Below are 21348 nucleotides of genomic sequence, written 5' to 3'. Positions count from 1 at the left end.
GTAATCGTCACTCAAATCAATAAAAACGGAATAAAAAAAAAGCTACCCAATTACGACGAAGTCGCGGGCAGAAGCTAGTATGATTCCATCGCATGCTAGCATACCGAAGTCTTGAGAACATAAATAATTATACAATTAGCACTTTTTGTGGCAAACTACACAATTGTGTTTAGGTTCAAGCTCATTATTCCGGTGATATTTTTAGCTTTGGAACTAATTGGGTTGCACGGAGATTTGTAGTATTTACAAACAAAGGTCCCTGCCTGCCACAAACAATTATAGGTACCTACTAAAAAGATACTAGTCCCTGAAGATTACATGCGATCCACCTTGTTGAGGACCTTCCCATGTTGCACCTTGCGCTGCTCAGTGATCAGTATGTAAACGAAAAATACTGACAATCTAAGTAATATCCAGTTCTCGTATTAATGTTGTGTAGCTCGTTCAACACAAGATCAACTCAACTTCTCAACGTTTAATATATTTGCATTTTAACTTCATCAGTAACCGAAAATTTATTTAAAATATTTTATTCGCTGTACATTTAAATAACAATTTTTTAAAACGATAATCGATTTTATTCGTTTAATTTTCGTTCCTAAGCAGTTTTAGGTTATAAAATTACTAATATTTATATCGTCAAAAATATTTTGATAAAATATTAATAATACTTAGGTAGGTACTTACTTAATTCGATTTGGCGATTTCGTAGAAAAAATGTGACGTCACACTAGGGGGGAGGGGTTTGCCAAATGTGACCAAGTGTGACAAGGAGGGGGGAGGGGTCAAAAAACCTAGAAATTCGTGTGACGTAATTAATGGATGACCCCTTATTTGTAATTTACAATTTAATAAATTTAAGTCTACATACATAATTCAAATCTTTTAAATTTTGTGACTCCCGCCCAAATTTCCCGCCATTTTTGTATTTTTTTTTTCTCTGACTCGTTTAGTACACTTTGACAGTTAGGGTTTGTCAAAGCTCAAAGAACTGTCTCATTTCAAACATAGACAGAGAGACTTATATATACTATCTTTGTCTTACACTAGTACTAGCACCCAAAAGAAAAGGATCAGTATAGTTTTTTTGTCCTTATTTACTAACAAATTTTGGTTTGACCAACCATAGTATTATATTCATAATACTACAGTTCTTCTATTGTATATAAGATATATAGATGGTCAAGCAGATGATCTTGTCAGTAGAAAAAGGCGGCAGATTTGCAAAAAAATATAGGCGCGCAGGCATATCATGTCATAGAAAATTTGAATTTCGCGCCTTTTTCTACTGACAAGATCTGCTTGACCGAGTATACCATTGTAATAATTTAATAATTTAAAAAAAACTTATTCAATAACTTTGGACAACATAAATAATTCAATGCATTATAATTTGCAATATACGTTTATTACCGGTTACGTACAACACTAAGCGTCACGTTGACAGTTTGATGGTTTGTCGCATGTTTGTCGATGGTTTGTCGTTTGCATGACAGATGTAAAAAAACGTTCAGATATGGTTCAGATAGAGAAAAATTCTGCCTAAAGAGGTAGAATAATAAAATTAGTTTATTACTTATCGATTTTGCAAGTTGGAAAGTAAAAATAAATAAGATTTTAATAATTATAGTAAAGTTTTACAGGTCATGAATATAAAATACTTGTTTTAAAATGGGTGTCGAATTAACACCAAACTCCTTCATGACTAAATTTCTGTAATAAGAGAGTATTTAAACGTTACCCAATTCGTCTTCTACCGTGTGTGGACAAAAATATTTTTATGCCGAATATCTCATTTTTAAACTTTGTTTTTCACTGCGATTATTCCACTCTAAAGGAAAATGCCGTCAGATACGGAAGAGGAGTTTTCAGACCTCAAGGTATAATATTTTTGTGTATAGTCTACTTTCAAAAATTTCTAACACTATCCTACTTTAGTGTACTAGCTTTCTTTACTTTCAATATGTTTCAGCCTCCGCCGATTTTCGAGGATCTGAACGAACGTGTTAAAGACTATTTATTGAAACCGGAAAGATTGTCAATCCATCAATGGGAGAAGTCACAGACTCACTGGCACCGAGCAACAGATATAGATTCATTATTTAAAATAGATGATGAAGAGATAGACCCTTACACCACATTAGAGGTAATGTTTATTATTTAATACACGCGCTATTAATTCGTATCACACCCTATACCTATGTGTAAAAGTATGTGTTACTAGAAACAATTAAGTATACAAGGTGAGAAAAGTACTGATTCAAACATTAAATTCAAGATTTGTTTAGGACAAAAAAATGAAGCCGCTGTTTGCTCGAGGTGAATGCTTAGCTCAATAATCGGCATATGAAAAAGTGCACATTGAATAATTAGGTTGTGCAGTAACCATCGTAACTGGGCTCATTGCTTGCTCTTCACATACATGTGCAAAGCATCAGCTTGTAAAATAAAACTTTGTACCTAACATTGTTATTTTTCTTTTTTAATTAATTCCTGGGATATATAACAGTTCTCTATTTTGACTGGGAAACAGATTTTCAATTCTCAAATCATTTAGCTAAAGTGAACATGTTTTACTTTCAATAATTGCAATGCTCATAAAACTGCATACCCATCTTTCCTTTTTCATTCAGGTAGTCCGAGACCCTATAACTGGCGAAATAACAGGCATTGAAGAAGTAAGCCTACCAATCGAGGATGATGAAGAACTTCAGTCGATGTCCCGAGCACCGCTGCCTCCGAGCTTGTCTACCCGCGGGGCCACAACCCAAAGCCCGTTCTTGCCAGCCGGCTTTGAAGACGAACTGGCCAAGATGCTGGAGGCAGCGCAGCATGGGGATGTTAATGTAGATATAGAGAATGAGGAAGTGGGGAAGTTTTTGGGGGAAGGTAAGTTAATCAAATTTATACCTACATGTAACTCCGCCATTTAATAAATAAAAATAAAAATTAAATTAAACTGGTCCAATAATTATTCCAAGAATTAAGTTATAAGAATCCTGTTATCAAGGGAATAAATCCTATCTGTCTGTTTAACTGAGGTCTAAAAAATTGGCTCTTAGTATACCTTATTGTAAACCATAGACTAAAGAACTACAATAGACTAGTGACCCGTCCTGGCTTCGCATGTAATTTACATAAAACCTTCCTCAAGAATCACTATTGATATATGAAAACCGTATGAAAATTCGTTCAGTAGTTTTTGAGTTTATCTCGAACATACAGACTGACAGTATAGATAAGAATTAGAATTTATAGTGATCCATGCAGTACCATCTGCTTGAGATAACAATTATACCAAGGTGCAAGGTGCCTTAAGTTGCCAGGAATTATGCAAAATTGAACCCTACCACTTTGAAATAAAGTTCAAAATCAGGTGGAAAATATATTCCCTTATAAAGGCTTAAGATATAATCTCTTTTCAGAACTCTTAACCATACCGCCCGGGTGCAAGGAAGGAGTACTATTTGCCGAAGATGGCTTCACCATGCTAAATGGTCCGGAACAGGTTAAGACAGAAGGTGAAAAGGTGGAGAACAATGATATTGATATTAAGGCTAATATTGATTTGGAAGAAGTTATTGATAGCAATACACATTTAGTGGGTAAGTCTTTTACAATAAATATCACAAGATACGAAACATGCTTTTGAATGTTCATTTTGGATAGCCCTGAGTATAAGTGTTATTTTGAACGTCAAACTTCTGTGAAAGTAATATGACGTATAAATAACACTTGCACAGTCTGTGCTGTCAAAATCGTTGCAGAGTTATCTTGGTCTAACTCTAACATATGAACATTTAAAAGCATTTTGCGTATCTTGGTTTAACTCTAACCAACTAATCTAATTTTGAGCTTAAAAAAAAATCTAATTTTGAGAATAGGAAAAGTATCAGACCACAGTATTAAAATAATTTTTAATTCTGACACATTTACTTAATAAGAATATAATCAAAAAAAGACTGAAAAGACTAAGAAAGAGCCATTTAAATAAAAGTAATTTTAAGTCATAAAAACTATAAGATGTATACCCATACTTAACTGTTTAAGTTTGGGCTGAAATCACCCAATCTTAAATGAAACTCACTCAAAATAGATATCTCGTTGAAATTCATGTATTAATATTATTACAGGTCTTTGGAAAGACGAGGACGAACCTCGACCCAAAACAAAACAGAATCAACAACAGCCAGAGACTGATTCAACGGACAATGACAACTTCTTAGAAAGCACCATAATACAACCACCGGTAGAACTACCAGAGATACCAATATTGAACATCACTAGTTCCTCAGTAAGGACCGGGGTGACTAGTACAGAATGGGCAGAGATGATAGACGTGTCCTTACCAGTGCCAGATTTTAGAGAGAAAATTAAAGATATGGCACACTCTTATCCGTTTGAGTTGGATAACTTTCAGAAACAGGTATGTGGCTGAACTAGTACAGGTGTATAACACTTTAAACTCTCGCGTTTTGTACAAATATTTAATATTTGTGGTCTTTCCGTGACCACAGCTGGTGCAACTCAGCTGAAACGTCGGAATTAAAGGTAAAAACAATGAAATTACATCGCGGTAGACCTGTTTGTGTAATTAAGTATGTGTAAGGTGTAGTGCATAATAATTTTCCTTCGTATTTTTACCGAAACGTACGAACGCGTCTTGCTATTACAGTCAGTCACGGTACAAAAAGTTCAGAGGTTGACTGAAGCAGCGTGACAAATACGAACTTTTCCGAGAAAATACGATGAAACACATAATTGCACTACATCTGTATGTGTTGGTGTAGTTCAGAAGTAACCGTTACGCATTAGCATTTAGTATGAGTGTGAACTATGCCTATGGTATAGAGATAATCAGTGGTGAAACCAGGGGTGCGAAACTCCTGACTTCGGTCAAACTCGGCTCCGCTCGGCTCAGCATTGCTCTGAGCAATTATTAGGGTTGGCACCACTTGACTTCCTTTTACGTGCACGACCACAGATAAGATAATCACTTGATTTTTGACAACCCTAAATAGCCGAAAGGGATAGTGCCATATATTGGAAAGAGACAGCATGATTCGACCCTGAACCGCTGTCAAACTTCGGTTTTGTAGGAAGTTTCCTTTCTGTACGTCAGTACTATTAATTATTCTGTGGTGAAACTAGGCGTGGGCGAATGGCCTTCGCCCACGGTTTCGCCAAGCCTTTCTTTTTATTACCTTGGGACATTGTAAAGGGCCTCGCAGATCACGCTACGCCACTGGATCTCAAAGTTAAATGCAGTGAGCCTATACCTGCATATGTTGTATTTGATTGCAGGCTATTTTAAAGCTAGAAGAGGGTCACCACGTCTTCGTCGCTGCGCACACGTCAGCCGGCAAGACAGTTGTCGCCGAATACGCCATAGCTATGTCTAGGAGAAATTGTACTAGGTAACTTTACTTGATTACATCCTAGAGCCTAAAGTTAGCTTTTTGGCGGCCTCTGCACCTTTGCAAAAGAGCAACTGGATCATTAATTATGTTCGATACAAAAAAGTCTGCGAACGATTGTTATTATTATTGTTTGTTTAAGAAGTTTAACACTGTTACGCTAGATGTCGTTAGGGCCTCCCTAAGGCCAAAGAGAATTTGAAATAGAGGAATATTGTCAAAGTAAATTATGTAGTCAATACATTTACTGCCATTTTTCGACAGAAATGATTACAATTTTTAGAACGCCATTTCACTTTGCTCCTTATTCTTTCACTTAACTTACTTCACTTAGTTAAATTTGTTAAATGTCAAAAAGTATCGCCATCTACTCAACAGTAGGCCAAAGGTACGGCGCCATCGCTCAAAAAGACTTATCGAGAACATACATACATACATACATACATATATATAGACAGATGAACGGGGGACTTTATTTTATAACTTGTATACAATTAATATTTTCAGAGCAATATACACATCACCAATCAAAGCTTTATCCAACCAGAAGTACAACGACTTCAACAAGATGTTCGGTGAAGTGGGACTTCTCACCGGGGACCTTCAAATCAATGCCACGGCGCCCTGCCTGGTTATGACCACGGAGATTCTAAGGTCTATGCTGTATTGTGGGTCTGATGTTACTAGGGACTTGGAGTTTGTGATATTTGATGAGGTGCATTATATCAATAATGCTGAGGTATGTATTCTAATTGAGCCTTATTATCTAGGCGATAAGGTTCAGAGTATTATCAGAAATGGATTTGGCCGCTATAAGCTTCGCTGTAAAAATATGGGAGTAGCGAACTTATTCAAAAATATGTCCCATAGTTCTTAATCCGCTGACATAAGAGCTATGGGACATATTTTTGAGAAGATTTGTGCACCCATATTTTTACAGTTGACTGTATGAAACCGAAAAGTATAAATTGTGCGAGTCTGGAGCTACGATCAATATTCTTCTGTATAATCCCTCGCTACGCTTAGAATACTATTCTGCAAATTCTTGACAACGGTAAGCAGATGTATGATTATGATATTAGTGGGGGGCATTTCCACACAATATAATTGACAGACCTCCATAAGTCACCACTAACGGCCTGGCCACAACATTGCGCGACTGGCTTCGGCTAGGGCGAAAACCATAGTTGGGAAGTCCGATTGCTGTCTCGCTACAACCTATGGTTGTCGTCTTAGCGAGCCTAAATATCGTGGCCAGACCGAAAGTATTCATTTTTAGGGTTCCGTACCCAAAAGGTAAAACGGGACCCTATTACTAAGACTCTACTGTCCGTCCGTCCCTCTTGTCACCAGGCTGTATCTCACGAACCGTGATAGCTAGACAGCTGAAATTTTCACAGATGAAGTATTTCTGTTGCCGCTATAACAACAAATACTAAAAAGTACGGAATCCTCGGTGGGCGAGTCCGACTTGCACTTGTCCGGTTTTTAGTGTAAAATTCAAGATTTTGTAATTGTTTTAGCGCGGACACGTATGGGAGGAGGTGCTAATTTTGCTCCCAGCTCACGTGAGCATAGTTATGTTGAGTGCAACTGTACCGAACACACTACAGTTCGCCGATTGGGTCGGACGGACCAAGAAACGGCGGGTCTATGTCGTCTCTACACCGAAGCGACCCGTCCCTCTGTGCCACTATCTGTACACAGGTACGTGAAAGTTTAACTGGCCGTTATTTTAAGTAACAGAATAAACTATACTTGACTAATCGAATTTAAACTGTTGTGAGACATACTAACATACCTACCTACCTACATACTGACCTAGGCTCTCCGAAACATGTCGCGCGAGTGACTAAAAACAAGTGAGTCTGAACCGTAAAATTATTCAATATACTTGACTATATGTATAGATTCTGGCAGCATTCAAAACATTTAATAATCCTTGTAACTTTAAAAGAAGCATCTTTGTAATAAAATAAGTTTTAAAAAAATAAATTGCTTGTATTAAAAGTTACAAACTTTCACAAATCAGCCCTAGCATTGCAAAAATGCGCGTAGCTACTCCTCAAATTCCACAACTTCAAATAAGTTTACTTCGATAACTATTCTCATAAATAGGCATATTCTTATACTTTTAAACGAGCAATTCTTGTGTATTTATTATTTATATGTACATATATATATTATCTAACGATTTCGATGAAATTTGCTATATGAGGGTTTTCGGGGGCGATAAATCGATCTAGTTTTTATATTTTTTCCGAGCAAAGCTCGGTCTCCCAGATATTGATTATTAAGGCAAGAAATATACCTCTACTATTAAATATTTGACCACATGTATGTTATTGTAGGTTCTGGTGGCAAATCGAAGAATGAAAGGTTCATGGTACTAGACCAGGAGGGTAACTTCAGACTCCGAGGATACAATGATGCAGTGGCAGCTAAAAAGGCCAGGGAGAACGACTTTAAGAAAAACTTTGGCCCTAAGGGTAATGCGATTTTTTAATGATTTATTGTAGGTATTATTTAGTAGTAATTATCGTTTCTTACATTTATTTTAATTCTATTATTTATCTTATTTGGAAGAAACTCGAAGAGACAGCGCAGGATCGACAACAGTGGAGAACCCTTCTGAGAGCCCTATGTCCCTGATGAGGGATAACAGGATACCATCATCATCATCATTTATCTTATCTCTTATGTACATCAAATAAATGTTTTCCTAAAAGTACCTAGTAAGCCACACTTATTTATCAAGCCTTTGATAATGATGGTGGCATGTGAGTGAAATTTTAGGATATAAATACGTTGTCGATGAAAACTTTTTTGCACGAAGTGGAATCCGATTAAAATTAAACGATAAATAAATTATTGATTATGTTGTGTTCAGGTGGAAAACAATTCATGAATCCTAAAGCGGAACAGACCATGTGGGTGGCGTTTATCGACCATTTGAGACAGAACGACAAGCTACCGGTTGTCGCCTTCACTTTATCTCGAAACAGGTTAGTTTTTTTTGCATTTTTGTCATAATCATAATCATAATTCTTTATTTGTCAGAATACAGTAACATAAGGTCTTAAATTATTATAAACAATCCTTGTATTCAGCATGCAAGCAAACATACAAATTTTAATTAAATTTAACCGAAAACAATAAATAACCTAATTACTAATAGAAATATGTTACATGTCAAAATAATCGCATAAAATTATCAGGCCATCGGTTCCTTAAAATTTAAATAATCCTTTACGGTATAAAAACATTAGGTTGGTTAAGATGGGGGATCTATTTGACTCTTCAGGACAGGATGCGTAGCCAACATACCATTGTAAACGCTCCGTAGCGAACGAAACGCAACTGTCAGTGTCGCACTAATATAAATAGTTAGAGAGACACAAAGCGTTTCGTTATCGTAGCGCAAGCAAGCGACCTTGGCTAGGCACCCAGCAAACAGGGGGTCCTATGCTGCCTCATACAGGCTCCGTTACGCATTGGACTGTCTGCCACCTTGGGGCCTAGATCGGAATAAATAAACCTAACATTGATACTTTACAGTTTACAACTTTACACTAATTAAACCAAAGGTCTTCTGTGCCCCTTTACTGTTAAAGCAAGCACATTGATATAATTAATGAATACGAATCACTAATATCTTTTGCATTCAAAATATTAAATTATATATATTTTGTATGTTACAGATGCGATCAGAACGCGGAAAATCTGATGTCAGTAGACCTAACGACGGCACATGAGAAGGGACACATACGGAACTTCTTTCAAAGGTGTCTGCAGAGACTTAAGGAACCTGATAGAAGGCTGCCCCAGGTTTGTATGTCGGAAATAAATAAATAATTAAATTCAATTATTCATTTATATCGACAAATCTCAATGGTTTGCATAGATGGCGCCATCATAGCTTGCCCCTTTTTCTATGAGATTTGGCTTAAAGAGCTGACATTCAAAGCATTAAAAAAAAATTGACACAATTCTAGGGATTGACGGGGCAAACTATGATGGCGCCATCTGCTTAATACTTTGACCGGCCAATCCCATTGACACATGACACAATTGACACATTATAATTTTTAAGAAAAAAAAACCGACTTCTATGGGGCCCGGTGAAAGATTATGGTAGATGGTGCACTATGTAGAAAAGGAGGTAAAAACAGTACTTTCTAGTAGCATTTCGTGTCCGTAAGGGTCGTAGTTCTAGCCTAACCTAACCCACTTCTCTGATAGCAGTTCGGTTCTGTGAGGATCGCAGTTCGAGCCTAATCAAACCCATTTTTCTAGTAGCATTTCGTTTCTGTAAGGCTCGCAGTTCTAACCAAACCTAACCCACTTTTGTTCGGTTCTGTGAGGATCGCAGTTCAAACCTAACCTAACCCACTTAACGGCGCATGCGGTGCGGTGTACGGGGGTTTGAGCGGGAGGGGTTTGGCATCATCATACTTTATACCTACATTTTATGGTAGGTAATCATAGCGGTTTATTTAGTTTAGGTATCATAGGGGTTTTCCGGGTCAAGGTCCGGGTCTCTGAGTCAGAGTCCGGGTCCGAGTCCCGGTCCAAGTCCGGGTCCGGGTCCGAGTCCGGGTCCGAGTCCGGGTCCGAGTCCGGGTCCGAGTCCGGGTCCGAGTCCGAGTCCGAGTCCGGGTCCGAACCGGATCCGGGTATGAGTCCGGGTCCCAGTCCAAGTCAAAATCGAAATTCGAAATCACCAAACATGTACTATGCGTCGTTGAAGAGTTCAGTTCTGATCATCATCAGCAGTTCCACTTCATCAAATGCGACAGTTTTTAATGTAAATGCTTGATTTTATGATGAAAATACAAAAAATTCTATACGTATGCCTTTAAGATTTGAGGAGTTCCCTCGATTCCTTATGGATCCCATCATCAGAACTCGAGCTTGACAGAAATGTGGCTTAAAAACTAAACTTGCTTAACAAACATAACGAAGAGGACAAATCGCCAAACGTGAACTATGCGTCGTTGAAGAGTTCCGTTCTGATCATCATCAGCAGTTCCACTTCATCAAATGCGACAGTTTTTAATGAAAATGCTTGATTTTCTGATGAAAATACAAAAATCTCTATACGCATGCCTTTAAAATTTGAGGAGTTCCCTCGATTTCTCATGGATCCCATCATCAGAACTCAAGCTTGATAAAATTGTGGCTTAAAAACTTAACTTGCTTAACAAACATAACGAAGAGGACAAATCGCCAAAGGTGAACTATGCGTCGTTGAAGAGTTCCGTTCTGATCATCATCAGCAGTTCCACTTCATCAAATGTCACGTTTTTGAATGTATATGCTTGATTTGTTGATAAAAACACAAAAATCACCATATGTATGCCTTTAAGATTTGAGGAGTTCCGTCGATTCCTCATGGATCCCATCATCAGAACTGGATTTTGACAAAAACGGGACCAATCTGTATGCATATACATACAATCAAAAAAATAATTTTCAAAATCGGTCTAGTAATGACGGAGATATGGAGTAACAAACATAAAAAAAAAAAAAAAAAAAAAACATACAACCGAATTGATAACCTCCTCCTTTGGGATTTGGAAGTCGGTTAAAAAATAGAAAATAACACAACACAAGTCTGTGCGGAAAGAGAAGAGTCGTGGAATGTAAGGGGCCAAATACATTCTTCTCTTTCCGCACAGGCTACAATAAATAATAAAATAAATAAATCTAAATTATCTAGATGCATCATTTCTCAACATCTTTTGCTGCCACATGTAGACCGTTCCAGTGCTTGAGTAATGGTGCATCCATATTACCTGCCAATAACACCCATTTTCCCAGATTATAGCATTACCTACGTACCTATTCTAGGTGTGTAGTTTAGTTATACTAAAATAAAACATTACATACTAAAGTGTCATTCTATGGAACTTGCTAACTATGTAAACAAAAGTCACTAGTGTGATATTTCATAAGATTTCAAGAATAAATTATAATTATTTTATGTGAGTTATGTTAAACTTATGGCATTCAGTGGGTAGTGATTAGAAATGTGATTTGTGTTTACCCGAATATTTGTTAATTAATCTGTTGGTAGTCGCGAAAATGACCCTTCTCTCCTACCCGCCAATTCAAATGATGAAAAAGTATAATTGTAACTTACCATGGGATGGAAGGGGCATTCTCGCTTTGGCGCTTGAACCGGTAACATTGAGTAGGAAGGCTTACTGCGTGTTAAGTTAAGAATGTCGAAAGTGTTGAAGTAAGAACTTGGAGCAGAATAAATGTAATTAATTGTACCCAGGACTTTGATTCATCACACTAGTAAATTAATCATTCAGAGACAATTTGAATATGGTGGTTTGTTTACATAGCTAGCAAGTTCCATAGAATGACACTTTAATGTCATGAGGGTCATGAAACCTGGCCGCTGAGCTGGTTCTAGGACCACAGAAGATATTTTTGTAAACTCAACTCTTGATTTTAATAAAATTTTATCAATAAAATTACAGGTTCTACGCTTGCAAAGGGTACTAGTAAATGGCATTGGGGTGCATCACAGCGGGATCCTACCGCTTCTCAAAGAAATCGTTGAGATGTTGTTCCAATCAGGGCATGTAAGTGATTTCGTGTTTTATATTGATTTTTGTAATATGTTTATCCCAATACAAATGTGAAGAAAACATTTTGATGAATATGGGCATATACCCTAAGAAAGCTCCCTGAGACAAAAAAGACAGTCCTAATTAGGGTCGGACTAAGATAATTCTTTTTTTTAATTAAATTTATTTATCATAAAGTTTACAACAGTTTTGTAACAAATGATATTACTCGCCAAACTGCGATTGCAGTTTGTTGGCGAGATCGCGCTCATTTTTACGTTTTAAACCACACAACAAAGCCATAAATCTGCATACAAAATTGTGGTCATGTCATCTTTCTAAATCTTTTCTAGGTCTTTTGTCAAAATATGGCATGATGACAAAATAGGACACTCCCTGACTTTATTCTGTTCAAGTCAATGTCGATACAAACTTACAAAGTTACCTATGATGGGGTTTACTAACTATTCTACCCTGTCATTCTAGTATATAGTCACACCAATTTTGTAGTATTTTTTTTTTCATTTCACTGACCTTTTTTTTAGTATCTTAGATATAAAAACTGTTTTTATAATATAGCTCTCTACTTTAAATAATATATTTCATTACCTGTATCTGTAAACAGGTTAAGATCCTATTCGCAACGGAGACATTCGCTATGGGAGTGAACATGCCTGCGCGCACAGTGGTGTTCGATGAAATCACCAAATTCGACGGCTTAGAGCGCAGAATCTTGGCGCCCGCCGAATATATACAGATGGCGGGTCGCGCGGGCCGTCGAGGTTAGTAGATCGTCGAAAATAATAGTAGTAATTTAGTAAACTCATTATTATTAGTATTAAACATCAAGCGGAGTAAACTCCACTTATATCCTAAAAAAATTTAATTTTTGGATATGAATGGAGTGCATAGCGTGGGGTAGAAATCAGGTATAGTCAGCAATCAGGTATCAGGGAAACTCAAAACATTGACAACGTGCATGTACTCGTACTATCTTACGCAAATAAATAAATTATGAACGATCAGTCTGTCATACTTGACTTCCGTTTTTTCTAGTGCGTTTGTATCGTATAGACATTTGATTCTCAAAACCATGAAAATATTGTCAGATTATCACAAAGCCAATTCGTTCAGAGCGTTGCAACAGCTGCTGTGTAGCGTAAAATGTATAATTTGTTCTCCAGGCCTCGATGACACGGGAACAGTCATCATCCTCTGCAAAGACGGTGTTCCCGACCAGGTGAAGCTGAAGGGCATGATGATGGGAATACCTCAGAAGCTGTCATCACAATTCAGACTGACATACGCTATGATACTTAGCCTGTTGAGGTAAATATGATAGATCTTCTTCTCTGTCGCATCGCTCTTGACAGAGCGGTCATGGTCACGTTGAGGCGTCCGCATCGGTAGTAGAGGAGGACACAGCTCTTCGCCGGATCTCCCGCCATCTCTCCTTGTTGGCAGACTGTCTGGCACAGTCAGATACGCGGTTTCCCACTGAGGATTTTATCTGGTCAGTCCAGCGCATAGGTAGATAATAATATGATATATAGCTAAATGCAAATTAATTTTTGTCAGGTCAGTTATCTCTGCTTAATATTACCGTCACAGAACTTACAAACATGTCAAACGCCTATGTTTCGGCGTAAAACTCAGTGGCGTAGCTAGAGGATATGGCGCCCGGGGCAGGCACCAAATTTGCCGGAGGGCCAGATTACCATCCGCATTTCACACTTCACAGTGGTGGTAAATACGACTGACGAAAGTATCCCTGCTGTGCCTTTGGCAAGGCGGAGAGGTAGTCTTTTGCCCATTTTGGCGCCCCCCCTTGGACGGCGCCCGGGGCACGTGCCCCCTCCAACCCCCCCCCCCCCCCTAGTTACGCCACGTAAAACTGACAGTTACGTGTAGTTGAAATGAAATGAAATAAATATAATAATAATTCAGCCTATATACGTACCACTGCTGGGCACAGGCCTCCTCTCATGCGCGAGAGGGCTTGGGCTATAGTCCCCACGCTAGCCCAATGCGAATTGGGGACTTCACATATACTTACCTTAGAATTTCTTCCCAGATGTATGCAGGTTTCCTCGCGATGTTTTCCTTCACCGAAAAGCTAGTGCTAAATATCAAATTATATTTCGTACATAAGTTCCGAAATACTCATTGGTACGAGCCAGGATTTGAACCCGCGTCCTCCGGATTGAAGTCGGACGTCATATCCACTCGGCTACCACCGCTCTTCTGAAATGAAATAAAAATCTTAAATAAACTTGTGTTATCACAACTTAAGATTTGTCTCGCTATTTGTTATCAGCATGTATGTAAGAAATAAAAGAGAAGGATAAGTACTAAAAAGTTGGCATCTTGTGCTGGTTTTAAAATAATCTTGTATCTAAGTTGTAAAATATATGTATATAATTATCAATGACAGGAAATAATAATTAAAAAACCAAAACCGCTTTTAGTAAAGTGTCATAACACGTAACTTTGCCTCGTTCCAAAATATGTCCTTTATTTTTCAGAGTAGCAACAGTCTCCGTCGAAGGCATGATGCAACGTTCCTTCCGCGAGTTCGACCAAATCCTCCAATCAGACAACAATAAGAAACAACTGCAAATCGCCGAAAAGGAATACTCAGAGAAATGCAGTACACCGCTGCCTCCCCACTTAGCCCCGCTGGCTACCTTCTATGATACAGCGGCAATGTACATCGATGTGTTGAATGATATCATGCCGATTTTGTTGAACCAGCCTAAGGTTTTGAAGGAATTTGTGCCGGGGAAGATTTTGATATTTTCAGCGGGGCCTTATATTAATCAGCTTGGGATTTATTTGAATACGACAGGTAATTTTCAGGGTCATTTTGCTGCTATTTTATATTTAAAATCTTGTACCATCCTTGTACCCACTGTCCTGTAATTAGCTTCTAAAGAGTTAGTAACGAATTCGGGCCAATCGTGCAGTCTAACGCCTAAAACGCGATTGGTTGATGAGTTCACATCACGCGCGCGATTGGTCGCAACTAGTTGCGTTAGACTGCACGATTGGCCCGAATTCGTGAGTGACACCGCTGCATTAACACCATCCTTAGTGCCCGCAAAGAGAATTTAGACTAGAGGAATATTGTCAAAGTAAATTATGTAGTCAGTACATTTACTGCCATCTTTAAATGATTAAATGGAAATAAAGGTCTATTTTTATACTTTTCAGGACCTCGACAAACCCCGTACAAGATTTTAGCACTGAACACGGCAGTCCAAGACACGGCTAGGTATAACTTCGATATCGATGAAAGTTGGTATAGAATGCTGAGCTTCTCCGCTCTCTACAATGGAATAGGTAATTAAAATTTACATAATTATAATAATAATTCAGCCTATATACTTCCCACTGACGGGCACAGGCCTCCTCTCATGAAAGAGAGGGCTTGGGCTATAATCACCACGCTAGCCTAGCCCAATGCGGATTGGGGACTTCATATACACCTTTGAATTTACATACTTTTACACAATGTATAAATGACGTAATACATTGGATACCAAGTGACAAGATCTCTTTCTCTTTTATTTAAATGATCTACACCGAAAACAGGTAAAAATACGAAATCAATTCAAAATTTCAATATCGTAATTATATTTAATTTCTACCTAAGTATACCTACCTTCTAGGGGACGGACTGAAGTGACTGCGTAGGCAATTTGTAATTAAATGACCGACGCAGCGTATGCTAAGCCCGTTCTTTTTTGCCGCCAATTTTTTTTTAATTTTGTTATATTTTTTAACCCGTCTGTTTTTTGTGTGGCAATCAATGGTTTCTTATTCTTATTCGTCTAGGTACTGAGGAAAGTACGATGGATCACACAATACTCTGCATAGCACCAAAAAACGTTATGGCCGTAACTAAAATGACCCTGAAAATTGATGCCTCCATCATTATACAAGATTGGGAGAAACGGCAAATGCCAAGGTCAGTTGTGACACCTATAATTTTATACCTATTGCTGGTTATTTATTAATTTACAAATTGAAAATTATTTTATATAGTGCTTCTTGGAGCTAAGAAAAAAAAAACCGACCAAGTGCGACTCGGACTCGCGCACGAAGGATTCCGTACCCAAAAAACGGCAAAAAAGTCACGTTTGGTTGTATGGGCCCCTTTTAAATATTTATTTTATCCTGTTTTTAGTATTTGTTGTTATAGCAGCAACAGAAATATATCATCTGTGAAAATTTCAACTGTCTAACTATCACGGTTCATGAGATACAGCCTGGTGGCAGACAGACGGACAGAGGAGTCTTAGTAATAGGGTCCCGTTTCTACCCTTCGGGTACGGAACCCCAAAAAGCATTCCGATTGTCACCATACACCCTAACAAACCCCTAGAAATAGTGCTCAATACTATTAAAATATGAAAGTAAACTTTATTATCTAAAACATAAAACACAAAATTGCAGGTTCAAAGACGCCCCAGTAGGCTCAAGCTGCGCCACAGCCATACAGGAGCTATCTAGAATATCACACGCGGTCAAAACTGGGGCAACCAAACTGGAGCAAATCAATCTGACGCAGTCGCTGGCTGTGTCTACAGGGGAGATATTAGATCTGCTTGATAGTATGGCTAGATTGCAGGTATGGCAATTTTGATATATTACGTTTTTGACCGAAGCGTTAGCGAAGGTCTCCGTTTCAGATTAAGCAGAACTGCTTTGGTATGTATCATAGAGTAATATAAGTAAAGAAAGAGTGGTACTTAACTCCATATATCAGTTTTCTTATTAAAACGTGTGTTATTTCGTAGTAGACATCTAACGTCAAGTAGTGGAACTATCAGTGCCGCTACTTGACACCAGATGGCACAAGTGTCGCTACTGACGAAAAATGTACTACTAAAACAATTTACAACTAATATTAGAAGCAGATGGAGTTTTAAATAGAGTTTCGAGTAATCCGGTTATAATATTAGCTGAAAATGGTTGTGCATTAGAGTTTTTGTTCGCCGCGACATCTATTGTCGAGTAGCAGTACTGATATATTCCGCTACTTGACGCTAGATGTCGACTACAAAATAACGCGCGTTTTGGTAAGAAAACCGATTTATGGAGTTACCACTTTTTCTTTACTTATATGTCTATACTCTATGGTATGTACTCGTATCGTTGTTCGACTCTACAGGTCGTAATTCTCAACCGATTCTCGAAAAATTTTGTGAGCCGGTCCGATGAATGTTTTTTTTTTGTTGATTCAGTTTTTTGGAATTCATGACAAAATGGCGAAGCCATGGGGCTTCGCGAGGTCTACAGCTCACAGAGCCACTAGTCGTAAGTGGGTTCGAAAGAGATGACGCTATAAAGTAGAGTGAGAGTGTTTGTTCACTTACCCTAAAATATTAAGTTCTTTAGAATTATAGGTAGGTGCCCATTTTGAATATCAATGTGGCTGCAGAAAAGTTTCTAAAAGGTAGGCGCGAAATTTCGATCTCACAAAGAAATTTCGTATTTCGCGCCTAACTTTACTGAATATTTTATTTGTGTATTGAAAGCAGCGCGTTTTGACAGTATTTATTCAGAATTATTCAGACATCAGACATCAAATGAAAACAAAACTGCGTTTATTATAAAAGTGACTATATCATGTTAATGTTAAATACCTCTTTTTGACGGCTAATCAATATTTAACCTCATTTCAGAAAGAACTAGGAGACCTAGAAAAATCTACAGACATAGCGAACTTCAAGTCCGAATTCGCTATAGTATACGAACGCAAGCAAACGGAACGCAAACGTGACAAATACAGGCGGTTGCTGTCGTTCGAAAACCTCGCTCTGTACCCGGACTACCAACGGCGGCTTATGGTGTTGAGAGAACTGAATTATATAGATGAACATGACAGTGTTATATTAAAAGGTAATTTTAAACCGCGAATAGTATAAAAACCGGCCAAGTGTGAGTTGGACTCGCGCACCAGGAGCTCCGTACCATTACGCAAAAAAAAAGCGAAAACCACGTTTGTTGTATGGGAGCCCCACTTAAATATTTATTATATTCTGTTTTTAGTATTTGTTGTTATAACGGCAACAGAAATACACATCATCTGTGAAAATTTCAACTGCCTAGCTATTCGGTTCATGAGATACAGCCTGGTGACAGACAGACAGACAGACGGACTGACAGCGGAGTCTTAGTAATAGGGTCCCGTTTTTACCCTTTAGTATGGAGTGAAGACAAAAGTTCGTTCCCTAATAATTTCTAAGCGTACTCAAGACCGTTTCTTCGCCGGCTCTTGCGATCAACTCGCCATAAACTTAAAATCGCACTACGCGTTCTGAGATTAATTATTGTAGGACAACATGAGCATAACACTATTTTCAATTCATAGTGAACGTTTGAAATGTCAATTTAAGAGTCTAATACATTCTACGACTCTTCTCTTTCCGCACAGACTACAGTAACAGATTTCAATTTTCCTTTTTTCACAGGCCGCGTCGCTTGCGGAATGGGCACCAACGAGCTAATCATAGCGGAACTAGTGTTCCGCAACGTATTCACGGATAAAACGCCGGCAGAGATCGCGGCGTTACTCAGCTGTTTCGTGTTCCAAGCGCGAACTGCCGTCGAGCCAGTTCTAACGGATAGGCTGGCTGAAGCCGTGAAAGTTATCGATCAGATCGATCAGGAGTTGTCTTCCGTTGAGTCGAAATACTTGGTGAGTTTTAATACTTGGAGAGTTAATTAGATAAAATGGGGCATTAGCTATGAAAAGGGACCTTATTGTCGATGGCGCTTACGCTGCACAGCGTCGCGCGGCATTGTAGTTATATCGGAGCATCGTTAATAATGGCGCGAGCGCCATCGACAATAAGGTCCCTTTCCATAGATAACGTCCGTCCGACCAAATAAATTCGTCATTTATGGTTATCGGTAGCGGCGAAAAGTGACCATAGGTGAAAGCTAACAACTATTTACGCTCCAGCTTTTGTCCGATGTCGTAACTGATCAACGTAGAGTTTTCGAGTCAGGATAGCCGTGTCGGACATATAAACGAACCTCCTTTACCGGCTCGGCTTGAAAGCAATCAATCAGAAATACGAAATACGCTTCAGCTTTTCGCTCCTATCTATAATAAGATAAGAGTACAGATGTAGTGCATAATCCTTTACCATCGTATTTTATCGGAAACGTTCGTATTTGTCATGCTACTTCAGTCAACCTGATGAACAATGAGACTGACACGTGCACTAACTACATCTGTAGTAGTAGAAGTAAAACACCTTTATTGCACAAAACAAGAATAAAGAGAGAATACAATGAATGATTACAAAGGAGAACTTATCCCTTTAAGATAATTAGGTCTGTCTCTCGAATCAGGATGGCCGTGTTGGACATATAATATAACTTGCAACGTTTCATTTTCTCAGGTGGGTCAATTCGAAGGCCAACAAGAGAGGCTGAACTTCGGTCTAGTCAAGGTGGTGTACGAATGGGCGCTGGAGAAGCCTTTCGCCGAGATCATGGACCTCACGGATGTACAGGAAGGCATCATTGTGAGGTGCATCCAGCAATTGCATGAGGTATTATATCGATGAATGTTCTTGTTGTTTAGAGTCAGACCAGCGAGTCGTGTCACAAAAAAAACGCGGGAATTTCAATAAAAACCGCGCCTGGCAATAAAATTATTCATCATCATCATCTCAGCCCACGTACGTCCCACTGCTGGGCACAGGCCTCCTCTCGAGCGCGAGAGGGCTTGGGCTATAGTCCCCACGCTAGCCCAATGCGGATTGGGGACTTCAATAAAATTATTATGAAATTAAATGACAGCTTGAAACTGACAGCTTAATTATTTGATAGGAAAAAAAGTTGCCATATAAAGAAAGAATTTAAAATAAATAGCTTGTGACACGACTCGCTGGTTAGACTCCAGTTATTAGTTTTGTTAGTTCTATTTTCGTCTCTCTGCCCGTATCTCATAACGAATCATATGATTATTTCTTTTTATTGTGGCTATTTAAACATTTTCTTTATTGCCAAATCGAAATTAGTCCAGGACAGAATGAAAAAAAGAAGGTAAATTGCAACCATCTTCATGTTTGGCATGGTTGTAGAATTTCTCAGGCCTTTACTAGAACCACTAGCACACTATCCCACCGTACCGCGACCTTGGTGCGTCGCACCCATAGGTGAGAGCGAGAAACAGATATCTCTTTCTCGCTCTCTATAGGTAGGTTCCTCGGTCTCTATAGACTTCGTATGCTGTAGCAAAGACATATATAACTTCGTATAAGATGAATAAAGTGTAAGAAAAAAACGTGCCTCGGAAATCAAGAAAAAGTCATTCTCGGATAGATGGCGCACACACCTTTGGCCTATGCTCGGCTAGATGCCGTGAGGACACCGTTTCATATTTAACAATTTTAACACATAGATATCAGGGAATGAACATGGGTCAAAATTATATAAAAATAATAAAATAATTTATCCACATATACAGATTTTTTTGATAATTTTATACGTCTATATTTTGAGTTTTAGTCGTGTGTCGATAGATGGCAGTAATTTTACAGTGACTACAAAATTTACTATGACAGGACCCCTCTATATCTATTCTCTTTGGCTGTAGTGATAATCATCACATTTGCCCCAAGCCAAAACCTATTTGCGAAACGACTTATGTTATTTGTATCACATATTAATTTTATTTACAGCTCCTAATAGACGTGAAAGACGCCGCCGTGGTCATCGGAGACCCCAAGCTGCAAGCTAAGATGGTGGAGGCTTCTTCAGCCATCAAGCGAGACATCGTATTCGCGGCCAGTCTCTACACCACGCAGAAGGAAACTGTCTAGATAGTTGTTTAAATTGTATTACTTATTATATTTTATACGAGAATAAAATAATAAAAATCTTGAAAATATGTTTTTCTGTTATTTAACCATCAGATTCTGCTTGCTACTTGGTGTGCATAGAATAATGCTTTCCTCAAAAACTACCCTATAACCTTTCCGGGACTATCTTTGATGTTTAAGCGTGACGTAACAGACACATAAGGATTTATTATTATCATTAGTAGAGAACGTGTTTCTTTTTTATCAAAATAAATATTGTTGAAAACCAAGTGACCAAGCAGTGGTTAGCATTCTTTCTTTCTCTTCCGATGTTGTACACCGTTGTATTAGGATAGCGTTATATATTATAACATATTTAATTAATTTTTCGTTTTCACAATACAAAATTTTCAATAAAATTAAAAACTGAGAAGACCAACCAACCATTTAGCAGCCTCAATTTGAAATTTCTGAACGATTGCTTTTACTTGCGTGGAACGAAACGTAATAAAAACGTCATCA

At 38.2% G+C, this 21348-nt stretch overlaps 1 protein-coding gene across 1 annotated transcript; it reads left to right on the top strand.

The window, feature by feature from the left end:
• The first annotated feature begins 1746 nt into the window (after positions 1-1746).
• Positions 1747-20913, top strand: LOC134673471 (superkiller complex protein 2). The gene is made up of 22 exons (XM_063531465.1): positions 1747-1880; positions 1973-2146; positions 2634-2889; positions 3426-3605; positions 4134-4426; positions 5305-5417; positions 5925-6156; positions 6941-7124; positions 7769-7906; positions 8308-8422; positions 9119-9245; positions 11912-12016; positions 12627-12783; positions 13186-13330; positions 14527-14849; positions 15215-15343; positions 15839-15971; positions 16460-16634; positions 17692-17908; positions 18481-18707; positions 19420-19572; positions 20707-20913. Exons 1-22 carry the CDS (start codon positions 1842-1844, stop codon positions 20845-20847), a joined length of 3756 nt encoding a protein of 1251 aa, XP_063387535.1. The 5' UTR covers positions 1747-1841; the 3' UTR covers positions 20848-20913.
• Positions 20914-21348: the final 435 nt, after the last annotated feature.

Source organism: Cydia fagiglandana, chromosome 18 (genome assembly GCF_963556715.1).
Source record: "Cydia fagiglandana chromosome 18, ilCydFagi1.1, whole genome shotgun sequence".
NCBI lineage: Eukaryota > Metazoa > Arthropoda > Insecta > Lepidoptera > Tortricidae > Cydia > Cydia fagiglandana.
This window is presented reverse-complemented; position numbering and strand designations above follow the sequence as displayed.

Bases quoted from the DNA above. Each gene is read 5' to 3' on its own strand.
- LOC134673471 (XM_063531465.1), top strand. From the start codon at position 1,842: ATGCCGTCAGATACGGAAGAGGAGTTTTCAGACCTCAAG. The intron at 1,881-1,972 runs GTATAATATTTT...AATATGTTTCAG, and splicing joins AGGAGTTTTCAGACCTCAAG to CCTCCGCCGATTTTCGAGGA. The intron at 18,708-19,419 runs GTGAGTTTTAAT...TCATTTTCTCAG, and splicing joins CCGTTGAGTCGAAATACTTG to GTGGGTCAATTCGAAGGCCA.